Source organism: Corvus cornix, chromosome 6 (assembly GCF_000738735.6).
Source record: "Corvus cornix cornix isolate S_Up_H32 chromosome 6, ASM73873v5, whole genome shotgun sequence".
Lineage (NCBI taxonomy): Eukaryota > Metazoa > Chordata > Aves > Passeriformes > Corvidae > Corvus > Corvus cornix.
This window is the reverse complement of record NC_046336.1, coordinates 12,551,381-12,568,817: the sequence shown is the minus strand read 5'-3', so window position 1 is coordinate 12,568,817 and position 17,437 is coordinate 12,551,381. Positions and strand designations below refer to the sequence as shown.

Here is a 17,437-nt window from a genome sequence, read left to right as displayed (position 1 = left end):
GGTTCCCATTTGTTCTTGTACCATTTAAAATGTCTCGCACATCTAGAGCAGCATCAACCTCAGCTGTGCTTTCTGCCACGAGCTCTTTCACACTGCTCCTTTTGCTCATAAAATATTTCCTAGCATTAGCTGCAAAGCCTTCCCTCAGATGCCAACTCTTGTGATTCTGGTGGGAAGCAGCCATTTCGCAGTGGCCACACCACCAGGCCAACTTGCTGATATTTATATCTACTGGAACAGTACATGTGATGAAACAGTCATACTGTCCCTGCCATCATCTTCCTGCTCCTTCCACCAACTGCTCCCTTGCCCCCAGTGAGGCTGGGGAATGCTGGCCTCTCTCCTTCTTGCATTGCCATGGCTTCCATGCGGATTACTGTACAGGGGCAGGCAAATTACTAGGTACTCTAATGAGCTGGGGCAGAGATGGTGGTTTGAGCACTGATTCAAATGCTCCCACAGTGGAAATAACATGAATCAAATTTGCAGTCCTCAAAGTTCCTCCCTTTCCTTCTCTTCCCCCTCTGTGATATTTTGTTCCTGTTGATAATTCTCTAAATGCTGCCTTTAACAAAACCACTGTCGCCAGTCCCTAATTTCAGCTTCAGCTTTCCTTAGAAATACACCCGTGTGGGATCCAGCACCCAGTGTCCCTCTCAGGGTTGTGTCTGCTCTTCCTTTCTGCCCAGGGCTCTCTGTTTGGTGACCACCACCACCACACTCCATGCTCTCTCTGGCCTGCAGCTTTTCTGCTGTTGAGTTCCATCATTTTACCAATCTGTGTGGTGGTTGGTCTCCCTGTTTGTCGTGTAACCTAGAGCTAAAGTCACTAGGAAGAATATCTTTATTGGGCAGAGACCTGTAATAATTTGATTTCAGGCTTTTGTATCTTGGTTATTGTATACTGTAAGGAAGATTCCTTAATATTTTCCAGAAAATTATGCAGTGTGGTGAATTTTTTTTTTTAGCTTGCGTCCAAGGTCTATTTCAGATGTCTCAATAAAAGGTATCTTAAAAACAATAAGCCTTTTGTCAGTAGAGAGCTCAGTATTACAGGGTTCTGCATTCCCACTGAGCATTTTTAGCAGTCCATAAATTGAAAAAGGTTGAAGACCATTGTTGCAGTCAATTTGGCAAGTCATTTTCTTTGAGTTGTTACACTGCATAAATATTTTACTGTCCTGCCAAGAGCTGTTGTTCTGCCAGACATGTAATCATCTCAATGAATAATAGATCTGAGCTCCTGATTACTTGTGGTCATAAAAGAACTTGGCATTCCTATGAAGCTGGGTAGATGTTCAGTTCTTGGTCCCAGGATCTAGAACTGTTCTTGTTCCGTGGTCACCACACTGATCTAGTCTTGCTCTAGATCGGAGAGTGGTACCCTTGCCTTGTGCCCTGAATAGCTGAACCTATTATATAGTTGCTAATTTCCTGCCATCAATAAGGTGATAATGCTGTGAAGTGGGACAGAGATCTATAAAGTTTCGGTAAAAAAACTTCAAAATCTTACTGTTTCAGTTGCACAGTTGAGTTTATTCATCCTCCATCCCATTGGGTTTTACAATTACTTGATGCAACAGGAGTTACAGGGGAGGAGAGGAGACAACTTAGCATCAACAGCTTCTTGGTGGAATCCAGTTGCCATGGAAATAAGCAGGTGAGATGCCACCAGCCTGTAAAGATTTAAAGAAAGATTGTAATTTCTGGAAAGCCATCTGCCACTCCTGTTACACACAGCTATTGCCTGAGTCCCTCCACTAAGCTCCAGGGATAGTGCTTTACATTAGTTTAATTTAGAAAAAACCTTGATCTGCTGATTGCTCAGGTCATACAAGTGTTCTTTTTATTGATGGTAACTGTTGTGGAACTTCTACAAAAGTGTGTGGCTTTTATTGCTGAAAACTCTCCTTCTCACAAAACCCAGGATTTTGTACTCATCAAGGAAGGCATTCAAGCAGGGGGGTTGGGATATTTTAAACAGGCTCCTGTGACAGTTCTAAGTAGTGTAGCAATAGTGCTCTGAGTGGATAGGACAGTGCTTGAGCAGATGTGATGAGATGGGTTCGAGAGTTGGGGTATTCTTCATCCATTTTACTAATTCCCCTAGGGGCTTGGAAAAAATATTTAGATTTTATCACTTTAGAAAATTTCTCTCATATTCTCTGCTTGTTTTGTTTCCCTCAGCTTAAACACTGAAACTGATTAGTCAGTTTTGTATTCATCGTCTGGTTAAATGGAAGAAATGTGGTGTTTGGGACACCAAACCGTGGAGGAATAATTAGAGAGTAAAAGTCAAACCTTTCAGACTGGTGTAAATAAGTCTTGAAGAACTTTTGTCACCTTCTTGTAACTATCAAAGTACATTTTTTTCATACAGATGGGGCATTGCAGTGTGGAGCACTCTCAGAAGGGCAGCACTTGTGGTAGTCATTTGAAGTGCTTTATCTTAGTGAAGCTGATGGTCTTTGGTTCCCCAGGAGGTGGGCTTTAGAAGAGGACCCAAGGAAGACCTCTTTGCACCTCTCTTGTGGTTCATGACAGATTTCATTGGAATGCAGGAGGGGGGAAAAAAAAAAAGGCAAAAGAATGAACTAGATGTCTCTTCAGTGAGAGCCTCTTGGACTTGCCTCCTTGTTTGTTTATTTTGTTGTGTATTTCTTGTGTCAGAGAAGTTCTCAAGGGAATTTACCATTCAGCATTTCATACAGAGGTTATCATAAATCCAAGAGGTTTTTTTCTGCTTTGTGTACTTTATGGCAAAGCTCCCTGGAACTTAAATTCTCGTTGTTGTTGTTGTTGTTGTGTGTGACTTCAATTCCATGAACTAATATTAGTTATACAGTGAGGAGACATCTATATATAAACACAGAGTTTTTTATGTTTCCATATATACTCATGTTTCTATATATAAGCAAAATCCTTTCATAGGAATATTTAAAAATATGTGTCACATTTTGTTGTGTATTTTATGGTGGGAAAGTGTAATCGGAAAAAATGCATTTAGATCTTGTGGGACAGTAAGGTAAAATAGCTACTTGTGTGAACTGGATCTTTTTTTAGATGCAGGCACTACAGAAATAGCCAAGCAATAGCCCCTCTGTGAACTCCAAATGCATTTCCTTTTGCCAGGGCTCACTGGTCTGTTTGTCTAACCCTTGTAAGGACAGTGATGCAGTGACTGTGGCCAGGCTCCCGGCTCCTGGAAGGACAGGGACCTTCACAAATGTACCTGCTGTACGTTGAGATGCAGAGCACTAGATCATACATAGTCTGTATTATTTAGACTAAATGTGTATTTGAGCTCTACTTGGAAATACAGGGTGTTTCAACTAAATTGTGCATGGTATAAAGTTGGGGTTTATATAATAATTTTTATTCATGGCTTTCTAGAAAATTTGTTTGGGTTTTGTTCTTACTGTTGTGAAGGAATGACAACCTCTTCCTGCAAGTGGAAATTACAGCAATATTTTGAAGTTTGTTGTCTTCTGTCATTTGGGGGCTGGCATAGGGTCTGTACTGCTACTGCTGTGAAGGAAGCTGCTTGAGGGGATTAGTTGAGGTTTTTTTGTCTGGTTGTTTTTATTTGGTTTGGTTGGGATTTTGTATAGTTTATTTTTAATCAGTTTGTTGTTTATTTTTTTCCTTACCTGCCTTAGCTTTAAAAGTCATTGATTTAGAAAAGTCAGAAATACCATGTTTCTGTAAGCTTCATGAAAATGTGGTTTGTGGGTAAGAGAGGAGATTTTTCCTGTTGCTCCCTCTGAAGTAGAGATGAGAGCTCAGCCCTGACCTGTTCTGTGCAGGCAGCATCACCTGGCTGTAGCTGCATTTGTGGAGGGACCTTTCTTGAACAAACAGAAGATGGAGGAAGAAACTCAAGAGTTGCAGACCCCAAGAAAGGGTCTGGCTGGGAATCTTTAGTTTTTCAAACTCTCGTGCCCCAGTCCATGGACATTCTCCTGTGAACCGCATATAGCGACAGACATCCGTTCTGCTATTGTATGCTAGATAAATACTGTTTATACTACAGATTTAATTGCAAGTCCTCAGAGCCTAGCAGACTGGTTTTCTGGTTGGGGTTTGTGCTGCTGTGATGTACCAGGCATGTTTGGATTTGCAAGCAGTCACGGAAGATAACAGAGAAACGTGTGTTGTATGTTGCGTGACCTAGTTGTCCATGTCTCTTCTAGCAGAAGTTTGAGCTGATTACTTTAGTATTTATTGGGACGTAGAAGAATTCAGCCTAAGTCTAGCTAAAAATAAACAAATGCAAGGCAGAAGTCACAGCAGTAGGACTCTGTTTCTCTGAGGCCATTTCCATGGTCAGAGTGTTTTAGGGATGCAGGGCTGCTGGTATTGCATTCTTAGTGTGGATACAGTTTTATGGGCAAAACTGTACGGATTGCATGAGTTTTAATTCACCCTCTACCCTCACAAGGGAAGCTAAACTGCCCTGTGCCAGTGGGTTCAACCATTGTAATCGAGGTTGCCTCCATAGCTAGTGAAGTTACGCTTCACTGTAACTCTTGAGAGTGTTGCAGGAGTGGTTGAGTGCATCACGTGAATGATCAAAGCTGTGTGTACTAGATGATTCACACAGACACTTGTGAGCCCTTGCTGTGCTGAGATACCTGAGTGCAATGCTGTTACATGGTGTTACTGTAACAGTGTAAGAGCTTAGGTAGCTCTGTCTAAGTATTAGGCTTAGACAAAATCATAGAGATGCTCTAACGCACACATGTACAAACAAAGGTGAACAGTCTTAAAAAGACAACAGAGATCTGTCCTTTGCTAGAGGAGACTGAATGAAAAAGTGTGCTGCTTAGATCAATAGCCCCATTCCCTATGAGAAGCTATGCCACAAAGCTTGTTCTGGAGTAAAATTGACAAAATAAACAGTCTCAGAAGTCAGGGATATTAAAGCCAGTGTTCAGGTTATTTGTGAGCAAATACATTCAGATTGATTTTGGATAGGGCTAAAATAATGATAAAGACTTCTGCAGAATAATAAAGAAAACAGGGCTGCCTCTACTACATCTTCCCTGAGCTAAGCATCATGAAAGAAATACCATTCTCACTGAATTCCTGTTATGTCACTAAAATATTACAGCTCTACACTTCATGTAAATATTTGACAGGGAGAATTTGAATAATATTGTAACGTAGGTGTGAGTCACATGTCATCCCCTGTCATCAATACCCAGCAGCTGGAAAACTGTTGAGCAATCCTGATTTAATCTTCTGGAGTAAAGGAACTCTTCATCACAGCAAAACTCGCAAGTGGCAAGTTCACAAATTCAATATCTTAAGACTCCCTTTTCTCCTCTTATCTCCAGTGTCTTCTTGCTTAGGGGCAAGGCTCTCACTTTACCTTATCTCCAGTTCTCTCCAGTGGCTGTTGCTGATGGAGCAAGGCTTTGCTGTCTTATCTGAGAGGTTTTCTTCCTCCTTCAAGAGCTCTGGACAAACTCAGCTTACCTGAGGGCTATGCAGGGTGGCCCAAAAAACCACTAATTAGATGGTTGTTCACAAATGGAAACTTTAAGAAATTTTTGTATCAAGTCAGTAATTAAAAATATTAATAGCATAATTGCCATGGAGATTGATCTTTGAAGTTCCCATTTCTAAAATATGACCCAGTAGTGCCATTTCTCAGAAAATTAATCTTGCCTTGTGTGGTTGAAAAGATGATGTTGTATTACTAATTCACTTGAAAATCTTACATTTATGAGTAATTGATAACTCCTAGGAACAAAGCCAGTCAATTTACATTTGTTCTTGGGAAAGAGTAAGAATGCATTGAAATATACCATCAGAACTGTCATTTGTTCAAACAAGGCAATTTTCTGTAGTCTTTCCTTTTCCTGGGGATGATGAGTCAGCATTTGAACCAATTCTTTTGGCTTCTTTATATGATGGGCTTATAAAGTAACACAAGATCTACTTAAATCCTTAGCAAGATGCAAAATTAAGGGTTTTCTCTTCTCTAAATATTATTGTATTATTATTTTGCAAAAAACCTGTAGTTTGCAAGCATTTGGATATCTGTGATGCCCCGTTCTGAAATCACAGGTGCTCTTCTGCCCTTTTGCTTTGTGTCAGACAGTTCCAGTATGTGTTTGGGTGGTTTAAATGACTTTCCCCCATGTCATATCCGTAACTCTGTACATTGCTCTGTACATGTTCTCGATGAAGAGGCATGGATCTGGAATCTGTGTCATTAGCTAAAATTGCACCAAACCAAAGTGAAAATGGGACCTAAGAAAGTTTAAGTTGGTCACTCCTGTGAAGTTCTCTGTTCTGTAACTTTGGGTGTGTCTTGGCACTTCTCTACATTTAGGTGTGCCATACCTTTAGTTTTTAAAAGAGTCACTTTCCAGCCAGAGGATATTCCCCCTTCCCCTTGAATTTCCTGACAGTGTGAAGCACAGTTCTGTGGCAGCTCTTCCTGCAGCGCTACCCCTCGAGGGACCTGACCCAAACTAAAAGCCAGTGGGAGAAGGTGGCTGTGCTTCTTGTGCCTTCAGATTGCTGCAGTGTCCTTGGTGTTCTGCTGCACAGCTCGGGAGTTGCTCTGTAATGGCAGTACGTGAATCCCTGTGCCCGTGTTGCCTTCTGGAGAAACAAATGTGCAGTGTCAGAGCTCACATGGGCCCGACCCTGCGCTTGTGCAAAGTCAAGGTCACCGGCACTGGTTGTGTTTAGGCACGTGTTTATCCCACAGCTTCGGGTGCTGTGGCAGTGCACACACGTAAGTGCTCCTGGGCTTGTACAGACCCTGCTGGATGGAGGTGGTCTCACCAATTTAGAAAGTTAACAGGGTAGCTTTTCATTAATCTTCCCCTGGCTTCTGCTGCAATATAAATTTGAAAGCCTTGCAGTGAGCTTGAAAAATCTGATGGCGCCATCGACCAGGCTGGGTTTGGAGCTGCTGGAATTGCAAACTGCATGTGATATAAATGGCCTGAAGTAAAACAAGTCATTAAAATATAATATTAATGATCTAAGATGCTGGTAACACAAGAACCCTTTTAAATTTATGTCCTAAATAGTGAGCTAGAAGTAAACTATAGGAAGTGATGATGATAATAATAAAAAAAAGAGAGTATATCTAGCCCCCAATTCCTTTCACGACCCACAGTCCCAAGATGCTGCTCTTCCTTTTCAGCTCATTCTCTTTGCTCTCAGCACAGTTTAGGTCCTTATGTAAGCATGCTGGCCTCAGGTAACCTCCTCCCAATGTCCAAACATGTTTCTGTTGTGCCTTCTAGTACTTTACCTTTGTCGGATTTAAAATCCCATGGTGTAGATGCCAAAATCTAGAAGCTCCCTGAATTAAACTCAGTCTGTTCTAGGAATTGAGGGAGGCAGGATTAGAGGACGGATTAGATCAGTAGGATTTTTGGCTGCAGTGATACAGAACAAGGCTGTTGTTTCTGTTGGTGTTGTGTTTTGGTTACCTGAACATCAAAGTCATCCGAGTTCATTGTTGTTTTGGATTGACTTCTGTTTTTTTGCTCATAAAGGTACATCTCTTGATGTTCTTGTTTTCATTTAGTGGATTAACTGTTGGACTGGAGGAGACTGAGGAGGTGATAGTTGCTCTCCTGAGCCCTTGTGAAGGGCTCAAGAAATTGTCTCCCCTAGGGGAGGGAAGGCGGAGGAAGTTGGGTGGGACAAGTCATAGCAGCAATGCAAAGCTGCAGGAGGAGATGTTGAACAGGCCATGGCAGACAGGGGTCATTGCTGTGGATCCCAGGCTGGAGGACACATCTCTCAAAGGATTCAGCATCCGGCCAGCAGACAGGCCCCACCGATGCCAGAATCCAGGACCTCTTCTCTCCATCTGCTGGACTGAGGTCTGGGGAGGACCTGGAGCGGGGAGCTCAGCAAACCCAAGGTTTTGCACTCCCTCTGCTGGCAGCACTTCTGCCTGCTGGTGCCTGCTGTTCATCCCTGAAGGAATGCTGAAATCAGTGGGACAGTCTTGAACAAACAGGGAAGTAATAAAATTAGTATGGCTCCTTTTTAGGGTTCTTGAACACTAAAAAAAATTCCTTGTTGATCATGCTGTGGAGGTGCGAGTCAGTAAGGAGATGAATTTCTTGCCTTTCTTTCCAAAAGGTCATTACTTGCCTTGGGAAGTGGGGGCACAGGGGAAATCACATCAGCAGAAGTTACACTTCAGTATCTTTTGAATCCAGTGTGGAAGACTTGAACCATGACCAAGAATGACTTCAATATTCTGTTTGCTTGCCTTAAATTTTGTATGAACTTTTTTGTTCTGTGTCAGCCCAAATAGCCCTAGGTCTCTCTCCAGATTCCGTATTTTCTCTTCTTGTTAACACCTCTTCTCTCAAGTTTAGTTTGCTGCACTTCTGAAGTGGTTCCTTAATTTTGTTTTTAAACTTCCACCCTGTTTCTCATGCCAAGCCACCAGCGTCCTGGTGTCACAACTTTGTACTCAGGTTAGAGCCTCAGACAGGTGCCCAAAACACTTTGGTTTTGGGAGAGGTTTCTTTCTCAAGTGTTAGGTTTTCCTTCTCTTCCTCTCCTACTTCAGATCCAGTGGATTCTAAGACAGAAACTTCCAGTTCTGGGAAGCAGCTTGTATTTGTTCATTTAGTAGGCTGAAGTCAGTGTTCTGGCTAGCACTGAGAGCAGCCCAGCTAGTGGTGTGCATTTTACACCCTCGTAGACCCTGGTTATTGTTAACCCCAGCCATATTCAGCACAAATTCCCTACTGGAGAAGCACTGCCTGACTGGGAAGCATTGCCATGCTGTTCATGGCGAGGGAGTCATTAGCAATGTTCAAGCAGTTTCTGAAACTTTTTCTTTCCACTCTTCATTTTCATTCTTGAGGCCTGCCTCCACCTGGTAATAGTTTTCCCTAAATATTCTCACATCTGATTCTTCCCTAAGATTCCTACTTGGATAGCAGAGATCTGAGTTGAAATTACCTTTTTTCCTTACACTCAAATTATTTCTGGTTCCCAGCTGATTTCTTTTACTCATGTACCTGTGGAGATTTCCCAGCTTCTGATCCGAGTTGGTTGCTGGGTTTGGTTCAGTTGCAGGTAAAGCTGCAGCTTTCTAGAGCTGTGCTCTCACATTTAGAAGCAGCAGCAAAGCAAATTATGTTTGTCAGTGTATGTCTCACCAAGGTCCTACCAGGAGGGATTGAAGGGAAAGCAGGAGCAGTTGAGTTGGAGCGCCTACATCGACTGATAGGCTTGTGGAGATGGAAAATGTTAGCTCATCGCTTCTCTTCCATCTGCCACGGGGCACTGGAGAATTGTTGAGTCCTTTCTAGGAGCTTTATCCAGTCGAGCTTTCAAAGTTGCAAGTGACTGAGCTTCTGTCGTTTCCCTTGGGAAAGTATTCCTTACAAATACAATTCACTGTCAGGAAGTCATTCTGAAACTCTCCCTGATTTTTGCTTTTTTTGGTGTCCTCCCACTAAATGGACTTTAACACAAAGAGTCTATTTAAAGTGCTACTTTTTTATTTTCCTGTGAAGGCTGCTGTGGTTTCTAGTTAATGTTTGTACGAGACTGAGCTCTCTGGTTTAAAGGAGAATCATTGTATTCCCAGTGGTTGTGCTGATACTTCCACTCATTTCCTTTGAGGGTCTGGATGATTTTCATGTGGCTATATTAAATGAATGTTAGTTATCAGGTTCCCTTCCCAAATATATATTAAAAATGGTAAAAGAGCAGTATCTAAAAAGCCTAGTCTAAACCTAGATTATGTTTTTGCAGCAGTTTTGGGTTTCTCTTGATTCTGTGAATGGTGTTGTGTTATGAACCCAAAGACAGCATGCACCGGTTTGTGTGTGTGTGTTTGGAGAAAGTAGAAGTCTGATTGCCCACTGAAAATAATCAAAGTGAAAAAGCAAACAGCATGAATGCAAATTTCTGCTAATAGAATGGAGATTTAATGTCCTTGAACTGTGGTGCAGAAAAGAAATTTAGGAAAACACTTTTTACTATGGCGTACAAGGCAGGGCTATTCCAGAGGGAGTTATTTTTAATGCATGAATTATACAGCACGATTTAAAATTTATTGTTTTGAATAATGTGTTGTTGAACCTGGGAATCTCACTGACAGACCAGTGTTTACCTTTGTACAAATCAGTCAAAACAAAAACAGTCCCGTAAGATTAAACAGGGAGATTTTTCAGAAGCATTGTTAGTTGGCAAATTCAAGGGCAGCTGAACACCGCCTGGGATTTTTCTCCATGTCACTGAAGGCACATTAAACAGGCTATGGCTTAATGTTCCAGGGTACTAACCAACAGCAAACAGACTCAGATTACTGGTTTTAACAAAAATGGACTAGTCTGATTCTTGTTTTACCACAAACTGGCTTAACAGGAATCTTCTGTTTTTTAAGTGTTTACCATAGCTTTGATTTAACACTGATTTTTCTTTCTTTTTTTTTTTTTTAAAGGAAGCCAGGGGCCTTTAGTGAGATCTGCTGCTTGCAGGGGGGAATAACACCTACAAATCTTCCCAGTTACTGAGTTCATAAACCTCCTTCAGCAGAAATAGAGGCATCTCTAGTTGCTTTCACGTAGTGTAAGCTTATACATGTCACTACAGGTTGTGGCTCACTGCTCAGAGCTTCTGTGTTACACCTTTGCTGTTGGATCACTCTTTCCTGAGAACCTGGGTTTGCTCTGAAGCTATGGCAGCAGTACTGTAATTTTCTGCAGCATAGTCTGGCTAGCAGTATCATTTTGTTACTACATTTGGTCACATACAAAGCCAGATTGGCATTCCAGATCAGTAAAACTTGCTGGCATTCCAGATCTGGCATTCCAGATCAGTAAAACTTGCTGTCTTTATATGTCCTTATGTACTGAAAGTTTTGCAATTTTTTTTAGAAATTCAGTAATGAAAATTCAAAATTAAGTTTGGCCTGGGATTTCAGTCAGACCTCCCTCAAAGTCTGTTAAAATCACAAGATAATTTAGGAAGGGACTTCTGTAGGTCATCTTGTCCAACCCCCTCTTTGGAGTGGGCCACCTTTGAAGTTTGGTCACGTCACTGAGTTTTGAATACCTCCAAAGCTGGAGACTTCACTGCCCTTCTGGGCCCCTGTTCCAGTTTTCATTATTAAAGAGAGTCTCCATATTTGAAACTTGTGTTTATTGTCTCTTGTCCCATCAGTATCTAGCTCAAAAGACTCTAGTTTTGTGTTCTCTGTAGCCTACTATGAGGTACAGAAAGACTTTTAAGTCCTTTCTTTTAGCCTTTTCTTTGTGAGACTCAACCAATGCATTGCCCTCTGCTTTTCCTTGTGCATCATGGGCTCCAGCCCCAGCCCATCTTAGGATCCGTCCACTGAAACTGTTTCAGTTTCTTAATGTCTTTCATGTACTGGAGAACCCCAAACTGAATACCAGTGCTGCGGGTGTGGTTTCACAGGTGCCAAATCGAGGGGAATAATCCGTTGCCTTGACCTGCCAGCTGCACATGTGCTGATGTCAGCACACAGTTCCTTTTCATTGCTGCAGGGACACGCTGCTGACTCCTGTGGTGTGTTCACCCAGCCAGTCAGTCCCCAGTGCCAGCACACGGGGATATTTTGTACCAGGTTCATGACTTTGCATTTGCATTTATTGAACTCCATAATGTTCCTGTCATCCCGTTTCTTCTGCCTGTGTGTCTGTGGGGAAGTGATATGTGGCAGTGGGGTTGGTACAGCTCCATCCAAATGGCAAAACTCTTCATGGAGTCAAGATCCTGTGACTGACCAGAGCAGATATTGAACTTGGTCAGATGTTTTCATCTCTTGTTTGAACTGCATGGCAGTATTCTCAAGGTCCTTGCTCTAGACATATGAATGCCTCAGGATGAAAGGAAGAATTTTCCCCCGTGATTGATTTTTCAAGAAATTGTCATGGTGCCATAAGAGAATGAGTATTTCAGGCATTTCTTCCAGTTCTGCTCTGTGTGGTCAGTAAATCACACGGACTCCCAGGAGCTCGTTCTAGGTTCACTTACTCATGCAGATTTAACTAAGCATCTTCATGTTTCTTAATTAGCTTAATAAATCAGAAGTTGTACAGAGCAAAATCTAAGCTGAGTGGCAGGGTTTTAAGCAATGGGATGAGACTGGATTTATGTTTACTAAAACTCCTTGGTGCTTTAGTTGCCTGTGAATGTAACTGAGAGATGAACATTTGTCACAAGTGGTGCCTCAGGCCATGTGCAGGTATCAGCTCCACACAGGCCCTTGGTGGTGTCACTGACTCTCACTGTACTGGGGGGAAGCTGAGGCAGAAAGCAAACACTGCCTGCCTGTGCCTGCAGAGGAGTTGTGGGTCACACATCACATTTCTGCCTTTATTGTCAGACATGGCAGTTTTGCAGAGCTGCCCATTTGCTAGATCTCATTGTATCAACACTTAAAACAAGTGATTAAAGAAACATTAATGTCATCTATGAAGTGTGGTTAGAGACTGTGGCCAGAAAATCAGTGAAGTACAGAACTCCCATACACCTGTTCTGTTTAACTCCTGTTCTGCTCTCAAAGCCCTAGGAATATTATAAGCACTCCAGGTTTTCTTACCTGCTGGATGTTTACTTTATTCAGCTCCTTACTGGATGTGTATTGTACATCTTCAGCAGTGGAAAATACAAGCTGAAACCTCTCTTTTTGGTTGACTAAAATAGTATCACAATTGCCAGTGACTTGATAAATCTTTGAATAAAGCTGTAGCCCATTTCTATTTCAAACAGTCAGAGGAGTCATTATTTTACTTACAGGCCACTTTTACAGTTGAGCACATGCTGTGTTGTGCTCTTTTACTGTGTATAAAGAGGTCTTTGCGCTCCTAGCTTTTCCTTTAGCCTTTTATGTCTTGATTACTTCCATACGTGCAGGGTATTTTGCAGGCTTCTGTGGTGAGAGGACAACCAGTCTGGGAATGCATCTTCATAACTTCTCCATCACCACCTCTGATGTGTGTTCCACTGTCTGCTGATTTCTTGCAAATTATTGGATCTGGGTCAAAATTATCTTGCAAAGACCCAAGAAATGTAGTTTTCGGATCTGGTCTGTCTCATCAAATAACTTCATGAGCGTTGGAGCCAATGGAAAGGAAGGAGAAAACTTGGGAGCAAAAGGCAGTCTTTTAGGGGCAGCTTATTAGATTGGCTTAAATTCATCTGACCCCAGCAAAATGTTGGATTGATAAAGTCTGGAACAGGAAAACTTGAAGTCAGGAGGGAAGAAAGGTTAGTGTCACTGTGTGTGTGGATAATTTCTCTTCTCAGCAGATAAATTCTCTGTAACATGTAGTTTTAATAATGAAGGTAGAACTGAATATCGATGCTACCCACCAAAATCCAGTGATGCTGACAAGTTTCAATGGTCTTGATACTTTGGGTGATTAGTGAAAAACCCCAAAAATTGGAGATTGTGGCAGGGCCAGAAGAAAGTGTTTCTAGCCTTCTTTTTCATTGTAGAAGTTACCATATGTCTGATACCTCTCCATAACTCCTGTTTTATCAGCTCACTTTGCTTAAGAGAGCAGTAGCTGGTACAGATTTTGGTCACACATCTCACATTAGGTGCTGTTGCTCAGATGAGAGTCCTGCAGCTGCTCAAATGGGGAGAACATAACATATTTTAGTGATCCTGAATTCTTGGTGGGCATGCAACTGGTTTTGTGGATAAAACTTGTGCACAACTTCCAGCCCTTCAGGTCCTTCCCCAATCCCATTTTCATGAATCTCTAATGTTGCTTGTAGATGTGTTCAGGACTCCACCGTTAGAAAGACTGTTCTTTTCAAAATTTAAAATTTCATCACCTAGTTCAGCATTATCATAGGCAATGCAGAAGTGGAGGAAAAGGCTGGAATTTGATGATTTTGATCAAAGCTGAAACCCAGAGTTAATAGCATTGTCTTCTGGCATTTTTGTTTGGCTGGTTCAGTTTGTTTTTTTAATTTAACCGACTTGGACAGATCTTACCACTTACTAATATTGGAGAACAGATATCCTGAGGAATTAGCAGCTGAATAAGCATGTGCTAATGAGCTGCTCTGGTCTGTGATAGAAATGGTTCTTGAAGGAGCTGTGTTTTTTGACTTGAAAGCAAATATACTAATATCTGAGCAGGCACTGGGAAATAAATCAGAATATTTCTTTTGTCTGTGTAATTTTTTTTTTTTTTGTGCTGCAGATCTTATTGAACATTGTTCTGTTGAAAGGATATAGTTGGAGTAATATATTACAAGGGAATGGCACTAATAATAGTACTTAAATCTTTCATGCTTTTATGAAGTCACTTTAATGCTGTTCATTGAGCAGTAGAAAGAGCTGGAAGTCTTGAAAGGAATGCAGAGAAATAAAACCCGTAAAACCTGGCACAGTGAAAGACCTTCAGTACAATATGAATGTTGATACTTTAAAAATCACAAATCATCTTTCTATTAATTCACTGTAGAATAAGGTCTCCTCAAGATAAGACTCAGCAGTGCTGTGTAGTTGGTATTTAAAGTATGTCCATCTGCATCTAAACGAGTAGCTCCAAGACAATCAGATTATGCAGTAGTTACTTTGGTGAGAATATCGCCTAAGTGGAATGGAAACTTCATTTTGAGTCTAATATTAGACCCTGCTTTGGAAAATTCCTTTTAAATGATCACAAGCTGGGAATAGCAAAAGAATTTAACTTTCGACAGACAGCATTCACCAAGAATTTGTTTTTAACTGCTTATGTTGGGTCCCTGGGAAAGCAGATGTGAAAAACTTACCAAAGTGAATTGACTTGACCTGATGCAATGTTTATATTAGTAGTTGATAAGTTTTCCTCCCTCGTCTAATTTGTTCGGGATATTTTCATTCTTTAAGCATGAGTAAGTCTGGGCTGGAATAGTTTGAATGCTTGTTAGTCTAATAATCTGAATCTTAAAACAGGCAGACATTATTGCCTATAAAGGGGTCTAAGCAAAGTCGAACTATTTTGGTTGTCTTCCACAGTTGGGGATAAGTATCACTTTTGAGACCAGCAAAGAAGAGTGTGACACACTGTTTCTTAGCCCCTGATAGTTCAGAAAGCATGCTCATGTCTGTGTATTTGTACTGCAAAATGCCACTGGCATTTGGTGGACCTTTTGAATGAATGTTATTATTTATGCAGCTTTACAAAGGACTGGCTTTCAGTGGCAGCTGGAGAAACTGGCAACCAAAGGTATCAAGGCCAGTTTGAAGGGTCATGATGATGATATTCTTACCATCATTATTCCTATGGCAGAAGGGACTTTAGGAATTCACTGTGAATGATGCAGAGCTCAGGAATCTTTAGAACTGCTGCTAAATCTCGTCTTAGCTTTTCTTTTGGTAGATCAGACAGTTGCTTTGAATATTTTAATTAATTAATTCCTAAATAAGGTGTCATCCCCCCATATGGAGAATATATAAATAAATTATTTTTGAGGAAGGGAGGGGAAAAAGAGGAGCTGATGGATGGGGCTGACTTCTCCCCACCTCTACCCTGTTCCTGTGCTTCTGTGGTTTGGTCGTTGTTGCTGGTTTTTTCCAGGCTTGAGGAAAATGTTCATGGGATCTCACTGCAAAGGAGGGCTCCAGCCTGGCTTTCCTCTGCCAATGCATGAGACAAGAAGCAGAACAACAAGATAATATAATGAATTCAGTGCCAGGGTGACAGTTCTGCTGGGAAAGACATTAGAACAAGAACACTCATCTCTTTAGTTCTCTTCTAGTGCATTAGGTGGATTTATGTGATGCAGGAATGTGTATCTCAGAAATCAGATTATGATTTTAAGCATTGTTAAACTTTGCCCCTTTTTTCATAAAGCCTGACACCAACCTTTTTGTCTTTTTCTTTATACCTGCGTGTCCCTAGTTCTGCTATAATTTCTGATCATTCAGGAATTTCTAAAGTGTCTAAATTGCTGATTTGTCTCCTTGCAGGCAAGTCTCACCTGGCTATTGTGCAAAGAGTAAACAATGAAGGAGAAGGGGATCCTTTTTATGAAGTCCTGGGAATTGTCACTTTAGAAGATGTGATTGAAGAGATCATCAAGTCTGAAATTCTGGATGAAACAGATCTATACAGTGAGTAGAAATATTTGCAATTTGTTTATAGATGAGAATAAAGACTTCATTCAGCAGCAATTGTATTTATAGCTGTGTTTAGAGAGATGTTACATTGCTGATTTAAAATCTCAGTAGTCAAATTGTTTAGGAAGTTTCCTTAACAAAATGACCTGCAGATCCCTCAAATGGTTAAAGTAATTTTTGTTTTTGCAGCATGAGAACCTCACTCCTTTTTGCTGTATTAATTCAGAAGCAGGACAAATTTCTTTATTTGACCCTTTTGCCAGGAAGATTTACATCTGCAACAATCTGCTCTCTCCTGCCAGCTGTTCACCACTGTAGCTTGTTAAACCTTTGTTACAGTGCTCATGATCTCCCACATCTTGCCCTATTGTCCCTCTGCCTCAAGGGCCTGTAATCCATGTACTACCATACTTCAGCAGGAGGCAGGCAAATACCATGCCTCAAGGAAGAGGAATGGAGTCTCTTTAGAGTATCTGTCACTCAATGAGAAATCTTGAGAATGGAAAGTCTTCCTCAGAGCTGAAAACCAGCCTGTCCTAAATGCCTTCTCTTTTTATTACTCAGCACAGCTCCTTCCTTCTTTGTGTTGGTGTGTGTTGAGGGAGATGATGCTGCAGGTCAACCATTACCTGGGACTTGAGAGATCTGGACCCTTTTCTTTCCCAGATTAAAGCTTGGACAGTTACCTAAAGTGTCTGCTTCTCCCCCCGTCTGCACAATCCTGCCTGTGCATACAGGACTTCTTTCAGTCACTCTTCATCTGTCTTATCTGCGGTTTCATCACTTGCTGGCAGATGCTATTTTTCACTACGTGTTTGCATGCAGCACAAGGATGTCTCCAGATTCTATTATAGTAGAAATAATAATTGTAAGTATCTTTAACACTGTTCAGCTGTCCTTTGCTTTCTTTCTCTTTCCTCACGGATGGGATTGGAATGTTTCTACAGCATCTTTTTCAGGCCAACACAAGCATCTTCTATCCTCCCTTCAAGCCAAATGCCCAATGAGCACTTTATACTGTGAGATAGACTTACTTGTTTTTGCCTGAAATGCTTTTTGTACCTGGTCAGTATTTTACCAGTATTTATGTACCCAAATGTTCATGTAAATCACAGTTGTGTTTCACCACGTGCTGAACAGTCTAATTACTATGTAAATCACAGAAGTCCAGTTAGTATTGATTTCTTTTCATACCCTCACAAATGAATTGTTGGGCTAATGAGTTACAACATAATGCTTTTGCAGGCTGAATTCAAGCTTCCTTTTATACTCCAAAAATATCCTATCTTTGTCTACCTTTGAGATATTTATGTGCGTCTATGAGTGAAGACA

At 41.2% G+C, this 17,437-nt stretch overlaps 1 protein-coding gene across 1 annotated transcript in view; it reads left to right on the top strand.

Annotated features, from left to right (window-relative positions):
• Positions 1-17,437, top strand: part of CNNM2 (cyclin and CBS domain divalent metal cation transport mediator 2) — a 119,328-nt gene that overhangs the window by 75,952 nt on the left and 25,939 nt on the right. The window contains exon 2 of the mRNA XM_010409428.4: positions 15,956-16,099. Coding sequence (XP_010407730.2) covers positions 15,956-16,099 — 144 coding nt within the window. The remainder of the gene's footprint in view (positions 1-15,955; positions 16,100-17,437) is intronic.